This window comes from Ursus maritimus, unplaced genomic scaffold (assembly GCF_017311325.1).
Source record: "Ursus maritimus isolate PB19 unplaced genomic scaffold, ASM1731132v1 scaffold_12, whole genome shotgun sequence".
NCBI classification, from domain to species: Eukaryota; Metazoa; Chordata; class Mammalia; order Carnivora; family Ursidae; genus Ursus; species Ursus maritimus.
Genome location: NW_024423564.1, coordinates 2686150 through 2705961, shown reverse-complemented (window position 1 = coordinate 2705961; position 19812 = coordinate 2686150). Strand labels below are relative to the sequence as shown.

The following is a 19812-nucleotide window of genomic DNA, read 5'->3' as shown; positions in this document are numbered from 1 at the left end:
TTTTTTTAACATTAATCAGTAAAACAGAGATAAAAAGAAAATAAGTTATTTTAAGTCTCTGGTAGGCTTCCTATACTTAAAAAGTGGCAGTAGAGAAGAGCAATTTTATTTTAACAAGGCTACATTTTAAAATTATATGTTTTAAAGTGCAAAGTGGGAAAAGATTTGTAATGTTGGCAAAATAATATTTTATATATAAAACTTATAACTTAATCCTTAGATAAACACTAAAATGCTAGTGAGTACATAAGCACAGTTCACAAGAGAAAATACTGCCTTATTGCATTGATCAGGCTTAGTGTTATTAAAGATGAGATATCCAGCGATTATGTATGTCCTGATGGGATGCAGTATGAAGTATATAGTATTGTTTATTCAATATTTGCTCCCCAAAATTTGAACATGTATAAATCCAACTAATTTTCGTCTAGAGGAGATTTAGGCATTAGTGTAACAAGTTAAAATGGAAGCAAATAAGTAAAGCTAGAGAATGTGGAATGTTCTGCTGGACAGCCAACCCCTGGACTGCAACATCAATGAGGGCATGGGAAAAATACTGAGAACAATTTAATCTAATTGCTCTAGATTAAAAGAGATTTAAGAGACATAACCAGGGGTGCCTGGGTGGCGCAGTCGTTAAGCGTCTGCCTTTGGCTCAGGGCGTGATCCCAGCATTCTGGGATGGATCCCCACATCAGGCTCCTCCGCTGGGAGCCTGCTTCTTCCTCTCCCACTCCCCCTCCTTGTGTTCCCTCTCTCACTGGCTGTCTCTCTCTCTCTGTCAAATAAATAAATAAAATCTTTTAAAAAAAGAGAGAGAGAGACATAACCAAATGCAATGTGTTGGCCTTCTTTGGATCCCGATTCAAACAAACCAGCCATAAATTGACATTTTGAAACATCTAAGAAATTTTAATGTGTTAACTATACTTCAGTTAAAAATAATAATAAAGTGTGTAAACTGTACTTCAATTTAGAAAAGTTAAAATCCTGGGATTGAGCCCTGGGTCAGGCTCCCTGCTCAGCGGGGAGCCCGCTTCTCCCTCTGCCTCTGCTGCTCCCCATACTTGTGCTTTCTCTCACTCTCTTTCCTGCCTTCTGTCAAATAAATAAGTAAAATCTTTAAAAATTTTAAGATTTTAGTCCTACTAGACACTAGAAAAAAATGTCTTGAACATCAGAAGACATTTGGAAAATAATTTTGTTGACAACTTTATTTTCAGATTTCTAGTTTAAGATATAAATTAACATTTTTATATGTCTGTGTCACCTTTTTCTTTATCCTCAGGGATCCATCTGTCTCTAAGTCTATAGAACGAATCTTCAAAATCTGGGAAGATAGAAATGTGTACCCAGAAGAAATGATTGTGGCATTGAGAGAAGCTTTGAGTAAGTGTATTTTCTCTCCTCAAAGAAAAAATTGAGTCCTTGAGTCTTTAAAATTATAGATATTTGATAGATCTGTTGCCTAATAAAATATAGATATTTTATAGATCTGTTGCCTAATAAATCTGTTGCCTATTGCCTAATAATGAAAAACAAAGTTCTGGATTGGGTCCTATTTATTTAAAATTAAATACTTAAAGAATCTGTTTGAATTAAAATTTAAATAGAATTGGTTTGAAGAGGGTTGGATTTTGTTTGTACTGACTAGAGAAAGTCAAGCATATTAAGTGCTGATGACTATCTGGTCATTTTCCTGCATTTGTTTTACTTTGAGTGTTTTAAACTGTTCAATTTTTTGTGTGTTTAATAGTTACTGCCCTGTCCTCTTACTGTTGGAGAATTTTTTAATGGGGTTTCAGTTTCCACTGAATTATTTGATATTAAGCATATATTGGCATTCTTTAGTCTTTGTTTTGGTTTAGATTTGCAGTAAGTTTTGTACCTGTTTTTAAAATGTTATTTATTTTGTATGTATTAGATGCATGTAATTGAATCATTAAATAAAAGTTGGTGGTGATATCTGATACCATGACCATTATTTGACTAGAAATTTGCTTTAAAAATAACATCTTCTAAGAAGCTGTTAAATTCTTCATTTTCAAATGTGTTAACTGGTATTTTTAAGCTTCCTGCCCTGTTCTTCTCAAAATCAGTAATTTTATTGATTATAGAAATAAATCATGTTTATTTGACAGCTTCTTAGATTGGTGGATATTTCTGTTTTTTTATAAAAATGAAAGAAAAAGAAAGAAAGAAACAACACACAGTCTCGGATTGCCTTTTTTCAATGCTACAACTTTGACACTGAAGTGGACAGACAGAACAGCTTCCCATAATGCCAGATTGCAAAAACTGAAATGTTTTCCAGGTACCACTTTCAAAACTCAGAAGCAGCTGAAAGAAAATCTGAACAAACAACCGAATAAGCAGTGGAAGAAATCACAAAGTAAGGAACAAAATCTCAACTAATATAAAATTACCTCCTCTTTTTGGAGCAGAAGAAAATGTAGACCATTTGACATCGTACCTGGCATAAACCATGGGGAAGCCCGTGTTTTCCAGGCCTGGGAGAGTGACCCAGTGACTTATACTAAACAAGCCATCATGGAGTTACTTCTTTAAAAAAAAACAAAAACAAAAACAAACCCTACTTTTAAACAAAGGAAATGCAGAAAAAGGGTTTTAATGAGTGAAGATTCAAGAGTAGTTGGGGGAGTGAAAGAAGAAAAAAACGCTTGCTAGTGCTCAGGCTAACTCTTAGGTTGAGAGTTATAAGAAGTTAGAGGCAGCTGACATTAAACAACAGAGCTGAAGAGGAGACTAGGCATTAAGAAGCATTTCTTTGGGAGCCATGAAATCCTTCAGATTTGGGGATGCATTCTACCAGATTAGACATGGGCCTCCAATCCTGGCCAGAAGCTCATTCTCTAATGGGAGCTCCTTTTATGTTTATCATGTTTACCCAGCATGAGATCAAGGGAGTGGAATACTGCATGTGATAGACTGCTGTGGGCCAAACTGAGGAATATTGAGAAAGACTTGAAGGTGTGGAGGGAACAAGGTAGAAGACAGTGAGAATTGGGAGGTAAAACAAGACACGTGGGATGGTTTTACTCCAGCAAGCATATGATACTCATCATGATTAAGGAAGTCCTCTGACATCCTTTTGATCATAAGTTGCATGCTTAGGAACAGCAAGAGTCATCATTTCAGCCAAAGTTGAACCACAGTGGTAATGTACTTAGAACTTTCCCTGCCTGTTTTTGCTGTGAATTGAGTCAGCAGAAAAAGAAATCCAAAGCTAAATCATAGGAATAGAGTTGATGTTTATAAGTAATTTTCTTCAGCCAGTGCTCAGGAGTAATTGGATGTCCTGCTCCTGAACACTCTTTATTTGAGGCATTGAGATCCTCTTAAACTCAGACTGGGAAAAAAGGTACTCCATGTATCTCAGTATCTCCAAATCAATAATTCTAGGACTTAATGACTTAAAGGGTCTGTTGGAGGTAAGTAGGTTAGACCTATCTATATAGTATATTTTTACGTTGGCCATACTTGGGAATGTTTAAATTTCATATTCTAGGAATATTTATTGTAGGAATTTTATTATTATTTATATGTGCATATTTGACATATGTTCAAAGTGTACACCCTTAACTATAAAGCTGAAAAATGACCTGAATATTCGTTGACTTTTTGTGTCTGTATTCTTAATGAACTTCTGTTTAATTCAACAGCATCCACAAATCCAAAAGCTGCTCTCAAGTCTAAGATAGTTGCAGAATTTCGAGTAAGTTATAGAATACGTTTAACATGCTAAAGCTTTATTCACCCCTTTTGTTACAGTTCCCCGTATAGTCCAGTAAGATTTATTTTTATTCAGTTGTACCTCAGTTATATTTTAAACAAGTTTAAGCTGTTCTGGAAGAATCCAGATTGGGCTCAGACTACTTGGAGTTTTATATGTTCCCCTAATAGAAGAATTAACTTCTTCCAGAATATCTATTACCAGCCAGGTTCTGTATCGAACCCCCCCCAACAAGGGGTTCATCCTTCTCTGAAGCTCTACTAAATTAGAATTTGCTTAAACTTAATAAGACTATATTTATCTAATTAAAAATTAAAGAATAGGTGGACCTTTGTCTTAGTCTTAACCTTGTATGTTCAGTTAGCTTTGAATAACTAAGGAAAGGGGATTTTAAAGTATGTAACTAAAAACATGGTTTTGGCATGAAAATTGAGAGTGATTATGAGGAAATGCAAAGGGTTTCTCTCCTCATGGTTTTATTAGATTTTAGACATGTTTTATGTTAACGGGGGAAGGTAGAATAAGTGAATGACTCCATAAATGAAATATGACTCTGGTATGTGTTCAGTCCCAGGCCCTCATTGAAGAGCTGTTGCTGTACAAGCGCTCAGAAGATCAGATAGAACTGAAGGAGAAGCAGCTGTCAACCATGAGGGTGGATGTGTGCAGCACAGAAACTCTCAAATGTTTGAAAGGTAATACTTCTTTTTAAATAGAATAACTCAGATTTTCTTCCCAGATCTGTCATTTTTAAGTCATCAGATTAGCTTCTCCCATAAAGAGAATCTTAGGTTCTAGAGAGCAGTTGTGGCACTTGTGGTCTTCCAAGTGCTGATTTCATGCATATAAATTTTATAAGTAAATTCTCGTCTTTCACAATGCACACCTTCAGCTTACACAGTGTTATATGTTGACCGTATCTCAATAAAGCAGGAGGAAAAAAATCTAAAAAAATAAAATTATCTAAAAAAGTAATTAAAATAAATTCTGTCCTTTTCCTCATTTCTAGTGCTTTCTTGATATATTGAGTTACATATAGACAGATGTATTTCATATGTGTGGTAATGTGGTTTGGGTATGTTCTTTAATAAGGTCACCGTAATGCCCCATGAAATCTAGTAGTTGCTTTCTTTTCCTTAGATTATAAGTTAAAAATAATAAGTGTGTTAATAAATTATTAGAATGTAAATCTCATGAAGGTAGATATTATCCTTATTTTATTGCTGTATCCTAGCGCCTAGAGCAATGCCTGCTACATAATAGGCATTTGATAAATATTTTTGAAGTGATGAATAAATGGCTGTCAGCTGTTCATTTGGGCACCTGTTTTGGTCTTACACTGTACTTTAAATTTAACCATTGTTACCTAATTTAATCCTCGCAACAACCCAGAAGCATATTAAAAACCTCCATTTTGTACATGAGAAATACGAGGCTTCATAAGGAGGTGAGTAGCTTACTAAGCAAGTTACACAGCTGATACAAAGCAAAGCCAAAACTTGTACCCATATCTGAAGCCATATTCCAGTAGTCACTGGGAAAGGTGTATACTTAGAAGAGTAAGTGACAGGGGCGCCTGGGTGGCGCAGTCATTGGGCGTCTGCCTTCGGCTCAGGGCGTGGTCCCGGTGTTTTGGGATCGAGCCCCACATCGGGCTTCTCCACTGGGAGCCTGCTTCTTCCTCTTCCACTCCCCCTGCTTGTGTTCCCTCTCTCGCTGGCTGTCTCTCTCTGTCAAATAAATAAATAAAATATTAAAAAAAAAAAAAAGAGTAAGTGACAGTTTGTAATATCACCGGTGTTGAAAAAACAATTCATGGTTTGTACTCTTATCGGGGGTCTTCTTCAGATAGGAAAGAATTTTTAATGTGATACACACAGAGGTCCCTTTGTCTTTACTTTTCCAAACCTCTGTTTTCTCACATTCTGTAGTGAATCTAAGTGAACAGAATTGAGCCTCATCCTGTTTCTCCTGATTAGCAGCTCAGCATCCAGTTCATGAAGAAAAGCCATCAGCAGAATTTCTTTTAGTTGAACTTGCTTTTCTTTGCCGTAATTATAGGTGCCTTCATGGTGACACTCTTGGCTGCACTCTAGCAGATTCCAGCGAATTGTTTTAATCACTTTTGTGGGTTTTATGATTTGGAGAAGTTCCTCTAAGGGGAAACTGAGACTAAGGCAGCAAGAGCAGGTTTACACATTATGTAAAAGGGGTTTTCTTCAAAAGATTAAATTTTTTACATTTTCTTTTTTATCCTGAAGTCAATACTTCTCTGTTATTTCAGATAAGACAGGTGGAAAGAAGTTCTCCAAAGAATTTGAAGAAGCAAGTTCCAAGCTCGAGGAATTTGTGAATGGATTAGATAAGCAGGTGAAAAATGGGCCCTCACTAACAGAAGCACTGGAAAATGCTGGAATTTTCTATGAAGCACAGTACAAAGAAGTAAAAGTGGTGGCCAATGTAAGTAATAATTAAAGCTATCTTATATTGATCGCTTACTACTATAAATCAGTGACTGTTTATATGAGTTATCTAACTCTGTGAAGGTAAACATTATTACCTCTAGTGCATGGATGAAGAAATTACTTTTGAAGAAGGTCAGTAGCCTTGTAAAAGGTAATAGAGCCAGCAAGTGGAGGAGTCTAAATTAAGACGTGGCTCTTTTTGACACTAAAGCTCACAGATACCCTGACCATTAAGCTTTATGTCTTTATGTCCATTAAGTCTTATGTCTTAGCATTTCAAAGGGAGTGTACCTAGTTACTGTTAACAGGACATAAAAATTGGGCAGAAGTATATATACTTTATTGTTTTACCAGAAAACTGGATGGAAACATTCTGTTACTAAAATTGTTACTAGTGGCCTTGTTTTATACTTAATTTTTTATTGTTTGTTTGTTTATAGAGAAGAGAGTGGGAGGGAGGGGCAGAGGGGGATTGAGAGAGAGAGAGAGAGAGAGAGAGAAAATCTTAAGCAGGATGCTTAACTGACTGAGCTGCCCAGGCGCCCTGATTTTTGGGGGTTTTTTTTGAAAAATTTTTTTATAGCTTTAATTGCTGTGTATGGTCGTAAAAGCAGATGGTAGAGTAGATCCCACCAGTCCCACTTCCTAGAAGCGATCCCTTTTAACACAGTTAGCTCTAATTTGGGGGCTTTTGCCTTCATATTTCTGAATAATATGCCTATATTATTCTTTCTTGATTTACCTATTTAAGAAATATCTATTAATTTCTGGGTATGACAGATGAGGATTTAACTTATATTCCACTGCCTTCCTCCTTCTCCCAACAGCATTATATAATTATTTTGAATCTATTGATCATCTTTGTACATGGTAGTACTATATTTGATATTTTTGACCATTAAGTCTAGACCCTTCACTGTGTAAAATGAGGTTATAAACGTCCCTCTCTCATTTACCATTAGTTTTCATTTATCCCTTCAGTCCCCCAACTTCAGTAAACTACTTTACTTTCCACATTGTCATGGTTGATAATGTTTACATTCTACTCTGTAATCATAATTAAATGTTACTTCCTTGCTCTAAAGGCTGAAAATTAATAAACAAAGCTTATAGTACAGCTGTGTTCACATTGTTCACCGTATGGTCTTATGCTAGGTGTGGTTAGATTAGAGAGTTTTTGGTTTTTTTCCTAGAATTTTTTTGCATTGTTTGCTTTCTCATAGCCTTTTTTTCACTTTCTAAATTCTCTATCACATGGCATATTCTGAATTCACGTTTTCCCCAGAAACCTCCCTAGTAAACTTTCAATTTCCTGCGCTAGTTTTAAGTGTCTAGATCTCATTCTAGAACTACTTTATACTGATATTCTGAGTTGAACACTCTATTTTACAGATTCTGTGTCTTCTTTTTTTGGTTTCTCTCTTGTTTTGGTGGAGCACATCCTCAGTTAATTTCCAAAAAGGGGGGGCTTATGAGAGGTTAATTTTCTGAGTCCTTAGATCTCAAAATGTCTTTATTCTGTTTTCACATTTGCTTTGGTAGTTTGGCTGGTTGAAAATCATTTTTCCTCACAGCTTAAAAGGCATTACGCCATTGTCTTTAGTGTTACTGATGTGAAGTCTTTGCAAGATTATTTGTAGGTGACTTTTTTTTCTGCTGGGAGCTTTTAGGGATTCTATCCATAGTGTCCTGGAATTTTTACAATGATGTATCTACATATGAGGTTTTGTTTTTCATTCATTATGGGTTACTTGCAGGGCTCTTTCAGTCTAAAGTTTGGTGTTCTTCGATTGTGGATTAATTTCTTTCTCTTCTGTGTTCTCATGTTTTCTCAACCTTGATCTTTTTGTTCTGCTTTTTGAAAGATCTTGAAGTTTTTTTCTCCCTCTAGTTATCTCGATCTTTCTCTTTTATGATTCTGGCTTTCATCAAAAATCAGATAATATCTCTGTCCATTCATACTAAAGAATGAGGTATGAAAAAATCGAGAAGCTCCCAGTACATAGGTAGGGATTATTTACTCTTGGGTTTAACTAGTCTGTGTAGGTGAGGAACTGGCTATTATTCAGGGCAGCAGGAGGGCTAAATGTCAGAAGGCTGGAGTCTTCTTGCCAGATTATTTTAACTTTTTATAGACATCACATTTTTTGCCCAGGTCATAGTGCTTTGGCTGCCAAGTGTGGAGATTGCAAGCGAGGTCCTATTGTTTGGTAGTCACGCTTTTACTTAATTATCTGATTTCAACCCCACTACTCACTCCAGCCTTCTGTAGTCCTCATGCCCTAGATGAAAGCTGCTCAGGGATTCTGCAAGTCAGATCGGCTCCTTTCCCAGATGTTGCTCCCTTTCTGCACACTCCTAACCTCATTTTTCTCTCCCCTGCCTCATCTCTTCTTTATTACTCTTCTATCCTCTGTCTTCTAAAATTTGTATAAATGTTTTTCCCAGGTATGCTTCTGGTTATTTGTTTATACCTTTGTTTGTTTGTTGTTGTTTTTTAACTATTCATTTTATAGGAGTCCCAGGACGGAGAAACAGTGAATGGGAGTGGTCAGTTCACCATTTTGACCCAAAAGACCATCTAGTAATTTTCGAATCCTATGATCTCTTATTTAGGAAATCAGTTAGTCTACTCTAGAGGATCTTCAACAAATGGCTGGGAGACATTGATTCAGCAAGCATTTGTTGAGTACACATAATTGCAGTTCTGTGTGATAAATGCTATGATAGAGGTAACTGTAGGATGCTATGTGAATAGATTGAATAGTGCTTTAGTTAATTTGGGAGTGGGGATGGAAGATATGGAGAAAAACTTCTCAAAGGAGCTAAACTCTGAAATTGCAGTAATTATTAGCTAAATGAAAAGCCCATAATCTCTGAAGAGCATAGTTGAAAGCATGCAAACATAAGAGTATGGCAAAACTGGTGGACCTGACAGTAGTTTCTCATAGCTGGGCATGTGTGCAGAAGGTGATAAATAGAACTGGAGAGTTACTTAGGAACAAGGTTCTGAAAGGTGTGTGTTCGCTAGAATTGGTCTTGGAATTTTACCGTGAAAGCAGTGGGAAGCAGTTGTAGGATTTTAATTTTGCTAATGTGATCAGATTTGCATTTTAGAATCAGGAGAACTGGATGGAGAATAGGAGAGTTAGAAGCAGGGAGACAGTGGGCACATGGGTGGCTCCATCGGTTAAGCGTCTGCCTTCTGTCCAGGTTGTGATCCCAGGATCTTGGAATTGAGTCCTGCATCAGACTCCCTGTAGCAGGAAGACTGCTTCTCCCTTTCCCTCTGCCTGCCACTCCCCCTCTTCTCCTGCTTGTCTGCTCTCTCTCTCTCTGTCAAATAAATTTTAAAAATCTGAAAAAAATTTTTTTCTTTTATTACCTAAAAATGTTAATCTGTCTTGCTTCCCTTGTAATGAGAAATCAACTGTGCGTAGATATATTCTTTGTAGTTATCCTACTTGGGGGTTCACTGAGTATTTTGGATCTCTGGTTTGGTATCTTTCATTAATTTTGGAAACTACTTGACATTATCTTTTAAAATATTTCTTCTCTGCCATTCTCTCTCTCCTGAGGATTGTAATTACATATCCCATGTGGGATTAGATTTCTGCTGTTTTATTCATTCTTTTTTCCTTCTGGACTCATTTTTGGCTAATTTATACTTACCGGTCTTCAAGTTCAAATATTCTTCTGCTGAGCCCAGTGTGCTTCTGTAGAAGTCTTTGGTTTACGGTAGTTATGCAGCGATGTGTCTAACATGGTCTTCTTCGTATCTGGTTTGGGGTTTGTAGAACTTTTTGAATCGATGTATTAGTTTATTGGGGCTGCTGTAACAAGGTATCTCAGGTTGGGTGGTTTAAACATTAATTTGTTGTCTGTCTCATAATTCTAGAGGCCAGAAGTGTTTGTTTGTTTGTTTGTTTGTTTATTTATTTATTTATTTGAGAGAGAGAGAACATGCACGAGTGGGGGGCGGGACAGAGGAAGAGGGGGAGGGACGAGCAGATTCCACCTGGCTGAAGTCAGACACTCAACTGACTGAGCCACCCAGGCACCCCAACATGGTTGCTTCTTTCTGAAGATCGTGAGGGAAGGTTCTGTTCCTGGCTTCATAGTTTGACTCGTGGGTGGCCATTTTCTCCCAGTATCTCTTCACATTGTCTTTTCTCAGTGTGTGTCTGTGTCCAGATTTCCCCTTTCTCTAAGGATACCATTCATTTTGGCTCAAGGCCCACCCTGACGACCTCATTTTAACTTGATTACCTCTGTAAAAATTTGTCACATTCCGAGGTGTATAAGGTTAGGACTTGGACCTATGACTCTGGAGGGTCACGCCCCATAACAAATTACTTGATGTTTTTCACAAATTTCGGCAAATTCTCGTATTATTTCTATTCCATTCTCTTTTCTCTCCTCCTGGAACTCTATTAATATGTATAACTAGATCTCATCACTGAGTTCCAAGTGTCTTTTTATGTTCCTTCCTGTATTTTCCATCCTTTTTCTCTTAGTGCTTCCTTCTAGATGTTTTCTATTAACCAGTCTTCTAATTCATTAATTCTCTCTTTTGCTGAACCTTACCTGTTGTTAAGCCCATCAATTAATTTTAGTTGCCCTATTTTTCAGTTCTAGAATCACCATTTGATTTTTTTTTTCCTCCCCTTCCCTGATTTCTTTTTAGAAAGAATTTGATTTTCTGGTAAAATTCTATTGATCTTTTTTCTTCATTTTTTCCTGTCTTTCAACTTTTCATTGTTTTTGATTTTTGAAATGTTCTTGAACTTAAACACCTTAAGTACATTATGAAGACATTTTTTTCCTGAGTCATTTGAAAATAAGTTGGTGATGCCTCATCACCCCCAAATATTTTCATGTGTGTTTTCCTACCAGACTGTTATATTCTCCTTCACAACCGTTAAGTATAGCCATTTAATCAGGAATTAATTCATACATTGACATACTATTATTAATTAATACTTAAACCTTATTCAGATTGACCAGTTTTTATAGCAGAAGATTCTTTCCACAGTAACAGGTTGCATTTATTGCATTTCTCTTTATTTTCCTTTCATCTAAAACAATTCCTCGGTCTTTTCCTTGACTTTCATGTTCTAAATATGTTTGAAGATTATAAGTCAAAGTATTTTGTACAGTGTCCCCCAGTTTGGATTTACGTGATGTTTTTTATGATCAGATTTAGGTTGTGCATCTTTCGTAGGAATATCATAGAAGTGATTGTGTTCTTCTCTTTCCATTTTTTCAGTTATCACACAAGTTTGCTGTCTTCCACTACCTGTTTTATTCCTTTTGGTATCTTATTAATGTAGTATCTTCCAGGCTTGTCCATTCAGAAATTTGCACTTGGTAATTGCTATGGATTGAATTGTGTATCCCAAAAAGATGTTAAAGTCCCAATTCCTAGCACACATGAATGTGACCTTACCTGGAAATAGGGTCTTTGCAGATGTAATCAAGTTAAGCTGAGGTCATTAGGGTAAGCCTTAATGCAATATAACTCATGTCCTTATAAGAAGAAGGAAATTTGGATACAGACACACAGGGAGAATATCATGTGACAACCAAAGCAATTTTAGTTATGTGGCTACAAGCCAAGGAACACAAAGGGTTGATGGCTACCACCAGAAGCAAGGAAAAGGCAAAGAAGGATAGCCCTGTTGACTTGTGGCCACCAGAATTAGGAGATAATAAATTTCTGTTGTTTTAACCCTCCCAAGTTGTGGTACTTTATTACCACAACCCTAGGAAAGTAATAGAGTAATTAGTAAGTGTTTTGTGGGGAGGTATTTTGAAACTATGTAAATAACTTACTCATCATCAAACTTTCAATTTATTCATTTATTTAAATCAATACGGACTCATAGAGTCTTACTTATTCTATGTTTTAATTAATTGCTACCAGTAATTATTGTGATGTTCAAATTGTCCCAGATTTGGCCAAGTGGGATCTCCTTTCAGTCTGCTTTCTGTGTTCTTTTACAAGTCCCCATCATTTTTGGAGCATTTTAGTACTTTTGGAACAAGGTGTTCCATCCCATCTTGCATTTTCCTGCCTGGCCCTCGAATCAGTCATTTTCCAAGGAGCCTGAGTTCCTTTTAGTGAAAAACCATTTAGAAACCATCTGAGTGGGGCACCTGGGTGGCTCAGTCAGTTAAGCGTCTGCCTTCAGCTCAGGTCATGATCTCAGGGCCCTGGGATCAAGCCCCACTTGGGCTCTTTGCTTAGTGGGGAGTCTGCTTCTCCCTCTGCCTCTTCCCCACTTGTGCTGTCTCTGATGCTCTCTCTCACAAAGAAATAAATAAAATATTTAAAGAAAAAAAAGAAATTATCTGAGTATTAGGTGTACTCATTGATGTTGGGATATCACAGCTACCAGACTACATCGGTGTACAGAACTAGGAAATAGATGTATGTATATACATACTTAACCTATATGTACACACACATTCACATCTATATTAATTTCTGTATCTGTCTGTATCTATTGAAAACCATGGGATCACGTTGTTCTCTACAGTCCTAATCCAGCACTACAGGATTCATTCTAGTTTTCTCCATTTCCCTGTTGGTAATTGCTTTTTCTAACAGTGTAAAACCGCATCCCCCTTATCTTCAATATAATCACTTACTTGGGCAGTCCTGTGTGTAGGGACACCTGGGTGGCGTCTGCCCTCGGCTCAGGTCATGATCTCAGGGTCCTGGGATCAGGCCCTGCATTGGGCTCTCTGCTCAGTGGGGAGCCTGCTTCTCCCTCTCCCTCCAACCCTCCCCTATGCTCACGTGCTCGCTCTCTCTCTCTCTCTCTCTCTAATAAAATCTTAAAAATCCCTGTGAAGGGATTTTTCTCTATTTCCTTGAACATGTGAAACATAACTATTTGTTTTTGTCAGATAATTCCAATACTGGCTTCACTTGTTACAGGTCTGTTTGTAATGTCTTTTTCTTTTGGGTCATTTGGTCCTCTCTCTTGGCATGCTGGCTGATTTTATATTGAGCGCTAACATTTTGTATTAAAGTGTTCGTAGAGGGGCACCTGGGTGGCTCAGTTGTTAAGCGTCTGCCTTCGGCTCAGGGCATGATCCCGGCGTTCTGGGATTGAGCCCCACGTCAGGCTCCTCCACTGGGAGCCTGCTTCTCCCTCTCCCACTCCCCCTCCTTGTGTTCCCTCTCTCACTGGCTGGCTGTCTCTCTGTCAAATAAATAAAATCTTTAAAAAATAAATAAATAAAGTGTTCATAGAGTCTCTGGATGATTTCTCTTCCTCCAGAGAGGATAAACCCTTTCCCTTGCTAGGCATGTGTTGTGAGAGCTGATCATGGTAATCAGATCTGAAACTGAACTGCTGAATTGCAGTGTGGGCATGACTTTGTCTTCTTCTGGTTCTTCCCAGCTTCTAGGACATAGTTTTCCCACTGAGTGGGGTGATCACTAGGGCCCCTGTTCCACTGCATTATTTGAACTCTAATCCTGGTCTCCTTAACACATGAGACGGTTGAAATTACTCTTTTCAGAAGTTTTCTGCTTGGCTTCTTAATTCCCTCTCCTTCAGAATTCAGGAAATATCTTGAAGAGTTAACATATTGTTGAGCCATTTCTGTCCTTCCTCTTTCACCAGAATCTTGGCCTTTCAAGTGTCCGTAATTTTTATCTCTATAGACCAGCAAGACTGTTAAAAAGCTCTGCTTTTCCTTCACATTTAGTAGTGGCCCTCTACTTTGTCCTTTTACCTGAATTCTCAAATTCTTGCCTGGCTCCCCCAAATCAGCAAAACCCTGAGAAAAAAGGCAGCTTCAGAATGTCAGCTTAGCTTTCTTTCCTCATAGTTTCCCCCTGCTGTAGGATTTGCCACTTAAGTTTTGGTTGCCTCAGCACTCCACAGCACATTGAAACGTGTGCATGAGTGCGTGTGTGTGCCAGTATGTATGTGTATATATCTTGCTTTCCTAGTTGTTCTTGTGGGAGCATTGCTCTACTGCAAGCTACTCAAGTATATCCAGAAGTAAAAGCTCAACTCTAGTATATTCTTTCCTGTTCCATTCTTTTTTAAAAATAATGTTTCTTATTCGACCACCCAAAATGATTTCACAATCTGCTGGTCCAAGACTCTTAACCAAAAGCAAAAGACACACAGTTTTAAGGCATTGGCATTAAGATAATCAGATCAATAGGACTTAAGCCAAGTGATGAAGGTTAATATCAACAATGGCATGTCATATTGATTATGTGTACCCTTGATATGACATGATGACAATAGTGCTTTACCTCTATGGTCTTACTCCCAAAAACCTATAACCCCAGTCTAATCATGAGGAAAACATCAGGCAAATCTCAAATTTCAGGGACAGTCTATAAAATACCTGACCAGTACCATCAAGGTCATCAAAAACAAGGAAGATCTAACAAGCTCACAAACAAGAGGGGCCTAAGAAGACATGACTTAAATGTACTGTGGTTTCCAACGTAGGATCCTGGAATAGAAGAAGGACATTAGATAAAAACTGAGGAAATCTGCCTAAAGTATGTGGACTTTAGTTAATAATAATTATCAAAATTGGTTCATTAATAGTGACAGATGTATCATACTAAGATTAGAGGTTAATAAAAGGAATAATTGGGAACTCTCCGTATAATCTTCACAGTGATTTTTATACCTAAAATATTCTAAAATCAAAAATCTATTTCTTAAAAAAATCCATACTGTTTCACTTCCTAGGCTGTACTTTATTTATGGATTTGGTTTTTGTCTGTCTTCTGAGTCATTGCCATATCTCCAATACCTAGAAGATTGGCCAGCACGTTTAGGCCCTCAATAAATATTGGGTTGTTTAGATTAGTAGAGGAGAGAGAAGGAGAATTAAGTTCAGATAACCTCTAAGTTTCTAACTTGGGCAACTGCATGGATGGTAATACTCATTTAGGAAGTACAAAAAGCAGAGACTGGAAACTATTCCATGCTTGACAGATGATTTGTTTTGTTTTGTTTTGTACCAGGGATATAGTTAAGAATAACGAGGGAGGGGGGCGCCTGGGTGGCACAGCGGTTAAGCGTCTGCCTTCGGCTCAGGGCGTGATCCCGGCGTTATGGGATCGAGCCCCATGTCAGGCTCTTCTGCTGTGAGCCTGCTTCTTCCTCTCCCACTCCCCCTGCTTGTGTTCCCTCTCTCGCTGGCTGTCTCTCTCTGTCGAATAAATAAATAAAATCTTTAAAAAAAAAAAAAAAAGAATAACGAGGGAATCTGGTCAAAGTCAGAATGGTAGCATCTTGGTCCTTTTCTCAGAGGAATAACTCTTCTTTTTCCCTTTTAGGCATATAAAACCTTCGCTAATCGAGTGAACAATTTAAAGAAAAAGCTGGATCAATTGAAGTCAACCCTTCCTGATCCTGAAGAATCACCAGTCCCTTCCCCAAGCATGGATGCTCCTTCTCCAACTGGTTCTGAGTCTCCTTTTCAGGGAATGGGAGGTGAGGAATCCCAATCACCAGCCATGGAGAGTGAGAAATCTGCCACACCTGAGCCTGTGACAGATAATCGTGATGTAGAAGACATGGAACTTTCAGATGTGGAAGATGATGGGTCAAAAATCATTGGTATGTCCTTATGCGATTAATAGGCAACTTGTTCCTTATCTATTTTGCTTTCCTACCAATCAATCTATCACAGGCTCGTACTAAAAGATAGTTCAATCCTTATAAGATTAGAACAGCAAGGTATCATTATCCTGGTTCAGGATTTGGTATACCACACAAGCTAAGAATCATTGCTCAAGATCTGGTCCATTCAATATGGTAGCCACTAGCTACATGTGACTCTTGAGTGTTTGAAATGTGACTTGTCCAACTTGAGATTTGCTCTAATTAAAAAATACACAGTGGATTCTAGAAACTTAGTACCCCAAACAAGTGTAAATATCTCAATTGTTTTTGTATTTCTAATGTATTGAAATGAAAATATTTGGGAGATACTGAGATAAAATACGTAATTTTACCCATTTCTACTTTTTTTTTTTTTTTAAGATTTTATTTATTTATTCGACAGAGATAGAGACAGCCAGCGAGAGAGGGAACACAAGCAGGGGGAGTGGGAGAGGAAGAAGCAGGCTCATAGCGGAGGAGCCCGATGTGGGGCCCGATCCCACAATGCTGGGATCACGCCCTGAGCCGAAGGCAGATGCTCAACCGCTGTGCCACCCAGGCGCCCCCATTTCTACTTTTTTTTAATGTGGCCGCTAGAAAATTTAAATTTGTGTGTGTGGCTTGAGTTACATTTCTGTTGAACAGCACTGTTCTAGAGGGAGGGGCACTTATACTGGAATTCCTTATCCTCTGTCACTCTTGACCTTCAAGATTCCAAAGCCATAGTTTGCTAACTATGCTTTCAAAATTAACCTGGGGGCACCTGGCTGGCTCAGTGGTTAGAGCATGTCGCTCTCGATCTCAGGGTCGGGAGTTTGTGCCTCATACTGGGTGTAGAGATTACATACATACATATACACATACACAGACAAACAAATAAAATTAACCTGGATCAGTGCATTGTTTCTGTGACACCCCCAGCTTTTATAATTATTCTTCTTAGGCAGTTGGACTTCTGTTGAATTTAATACATTCTCCATATAGTGCGTAGCCTTTAAAGTATTAAAAGGAGTTTATTGCAGTTTCAAGTTAGTGCCTATAATTGTATCCCCCAGTTAGGCCAATTTCAGGAAGTCAAAAGAAAATACAAGAAAGTATGTACAGAGTTTCAATGTCTTAGAAAGCTTTCACAGAAATGGAAAAGAAAGGACAGGATAATTTATGACAATAAATATCACTACTAAAAGAACATAAATATGTACCAAATAATAACATGATCCCAGAAATGTACGAATTTAATACACAAATGCTGGGGCGCCTGGGTGGCACAGCGGTTAAGCATCTGCCTTCGGCTCAGGACGTGATCCTGGCATTATGGGATCGAGCCCCACATCAGGCTCCACCGCTATGAGCCTGCTTCTTCCTCTCCCACTCCCCATGCTTGTGTTCCCTCTCTCGCTGGCTATCTCTATCTCTGTTGAATAAATAAATAAAATCTTTAAAAATAATAATAATACACAAATGCTAAGAAAATGCAAAAGCTTTGAAAAGATAAAAAATGAATTTGGGAAATTTATTTTAAGCAGGTATTAAAGGTGAGAAGGAGCATAAAAGAGTATGACTTACTTAAAAATCATGTAGTGAATGATTTTTCTCTAAAGCGTAGTGCTTTATGCCCCCAAATCAGGAAATATTAGGACATGTTTCATACTGGAAGCAGAGTGTGGGGAAAGCAGTAATGTAATATTGCCTCTTTTCTTTAAACAGTGGAGGACAGGAAGGAAAAACCTGTGGAGAAGTCAGCTGTATCTACTTCTATATCTGCAAAGCCAACAGAAAGTATCTCAAAGGCCTCTTCATGTACCCCAGTGCCTGTTACCATGACAGCAACCCCACCTCTTCCGAAGCCTGTGAATACTTCTCTCCTGTCCCCTTCTCCAGCGTTGGCTTTGCCAAACCTGGCTAATGTGGATCTGGCAAAGATCAGTTCTATCCTTAGCAGCCTAACATCAGTCATGAAAAATACTGGTAAGTAAGCCCCATAAAGAGAATAAAAAGTTTATTTTCATCTTTCTAATTGAACCATCAGTCTGTTTTTTTGTTGCTTTTTTTCCCCTAAAATTAAAGGTAGTTTTTTAAATCAAAAAATAAAACCAATACATGGTCATTGTAGAAAAATTAGAGAATAAGAGAATAAAATAAATATTTGCAGTCCTCCTACCCCCCCAAAGGACACCACTTGTGTCTAACCTTACGTGTGTGTGTGTGTATTTGAGAGAGAGAGAATGATTTGGTAGATTAAATATTTATAATAATTTTTCTTTCAATAATTGAAGTATATTGTATATGAATTTATTTATCTAAGCCTTTATTACTGGGCATCTGGTATGTTTCCAGTCACTATTATAAAGAATAATGAACAACCTTGATGTTAAACTTTATACATAACCCTTCCTAAATGATTGAGTATATAAGGGCTTTTTTTTTACCTTCTTGGAAATTTTAATGAAAATCTACAAAAGTAGAGCACCTCCATGTACTCATCACTCCTCTTCAGCAGTAGAAACACATGGCCAGTCTTATTTCTGCTGTGCCTTACCCAATCTTGATTGTTTTGAAGAAAATCCCAACTATTTCTTTATAAAAACTTAAATATACTTTTCTAAAAGATGAAGACCAAAAAAATCAACATGTAGGTTTTTAGTCTTTTCATGCTAAAACTAAAACGATGACCAAAAATGTACTACCGTATGTGGCAAGCACATAAAAGTCTCCATTGTTCCTCAGCCTCTACAACACTGTTTTCTAATTTTAATACCTTGTCAAATTCAGTCTTAAAAAGTCATTTGTTTGGGGACACCTGGCTGGCCCAGTCAGTAGAGCATGCAACTCTTTTTTTTTAAACATGTAGTCTCTGCACCCAACATGGGCCTCCCACCCACAACCCTGAGGTCAAGAGTTCCATGCTCCACTGACTCAGCCAGCCAGGTGCCCCAATCATGCAACTTTTTTTTTTTTTTTTTTTTTTTTAAGATTTTACTATTTATTTGAGGGAGAGAGAGAGTGAAAGAGAGAACACATGAGCAGGGGCAGAGGGAGAGGGAGAAGCAGACTCGCCACTGAGCAGGGAACCTGATGCAGGACCCCAGGACTCCAGGATCATGACCCAAGCCGAAGGCAGGTGCTCAATGGACTGAGCCACCCAGGCGCCCCTTTTTTTTAAGACTTTATTGTTTATTTGTCAGAGAGAGCACGAATGGGGAGCGGCAGGCAGAGGAAGAAGCAGGTTCCGCACTGGGCAGGGATTCTGATGCAGGACATTATCCCAGGACCCTGGGATCTTGACCTGAGCTGAAGGCAGACGCTTAACCAACTGAGCCACCCAGGCATCCCAGCATGCAATTCTTGATCTCAGGGTTGTGAGTTCAAGCCCCATGTTGGGTGTAGAGATTACTTAAAAAAAAAAAAAAAAAGTCAGGCGCCTGGGTGGCTCAGTCGGTTGAGCATCCGACTCTTGATTTTGGATCAGGCCATGATCTCAGGGTTGTGAGATCAAGCCCCATGTCGGGCTTCCCGCTGGGCGTGGAGCCTGCTTAAAATTCTCTCTCCCCACCTCCCTCTGTCCCTTTTGCCCCCCAACTCTCTCTCTCCAAAAAAAAAAAAAAAAAAAAAAGTCATTTGTTCTAATTTACATCTGTTTGATTAAGATATGGTAAAAACTTTTTCATTTGTTTATCATTTAGTTTTCCTTGTGAAATGCCTGTTCATATTTTTGGTCACTCAAAAATTATTTCCTCTTCTTTTTATATACCTTTTTTTTCTATATTAAAAATTAACCCAATGTTTTAAAATATAAAGATGTAGGGGCGCCTGGCTGTCTCAGTCCCTGGAGGGTGCTTGATCTCGGGGTCGTGAGTTTGAGCCCCATCTTGGGTATGAAGCCTACTTTAAAAAAAAATTTAAATGTAAACATGCAAAGGAAGTTGCTTATACA

General features: G+C 38.0%; 1 protein-coding gene across 6 annotated transcripts in view; it reads left to right on the top strand.

Moving 5' to 3' along the window:
* Positions 1 to 19812, top strand: part of RPRD2 (regulation of nuclear pre-mRNA domain containing 2) — an 89006-nt gene that overhangs the window by 58772 nt on the left and 10422 nt on the right. For 3 of the 6 annotated variants that reach the window (XM_008695713.2, XM_040626800.1, XM_040626798.1), the window contains exons 3-9: positions 1289 to 1389; positions 2315 to 2392; positions 3684 to 3736; positions 4323 to 4449; positions 6039 to 6214; positions 15551 to 15833; positions 17586 to 17846. In XM_008695713.2, coding sequence (XP_008693935.2) covers positions 1289 to 1389; positions 2315 to 2392; positions 3684 to 3736; positions 4323 to 4449; positions 6039 to 6214; positions 15551 to 15833; positions 17586 to 17846 — 1079 coding nt within the window. The remainder of the gene's footprint in view (positions 1 to 1288; positions 1390 to 2314; positions 2393 to 3683; positions 3737 to 4322; positions 4450 to 6038; positions 6215 to 15550; positions 15834 to 17585; positions 17847 to 19812) is intronic. The other 3 variants (XM_008695712.2, XM_040626799.1, XM_040626801.1) reach the window with 1 other exon arrangement.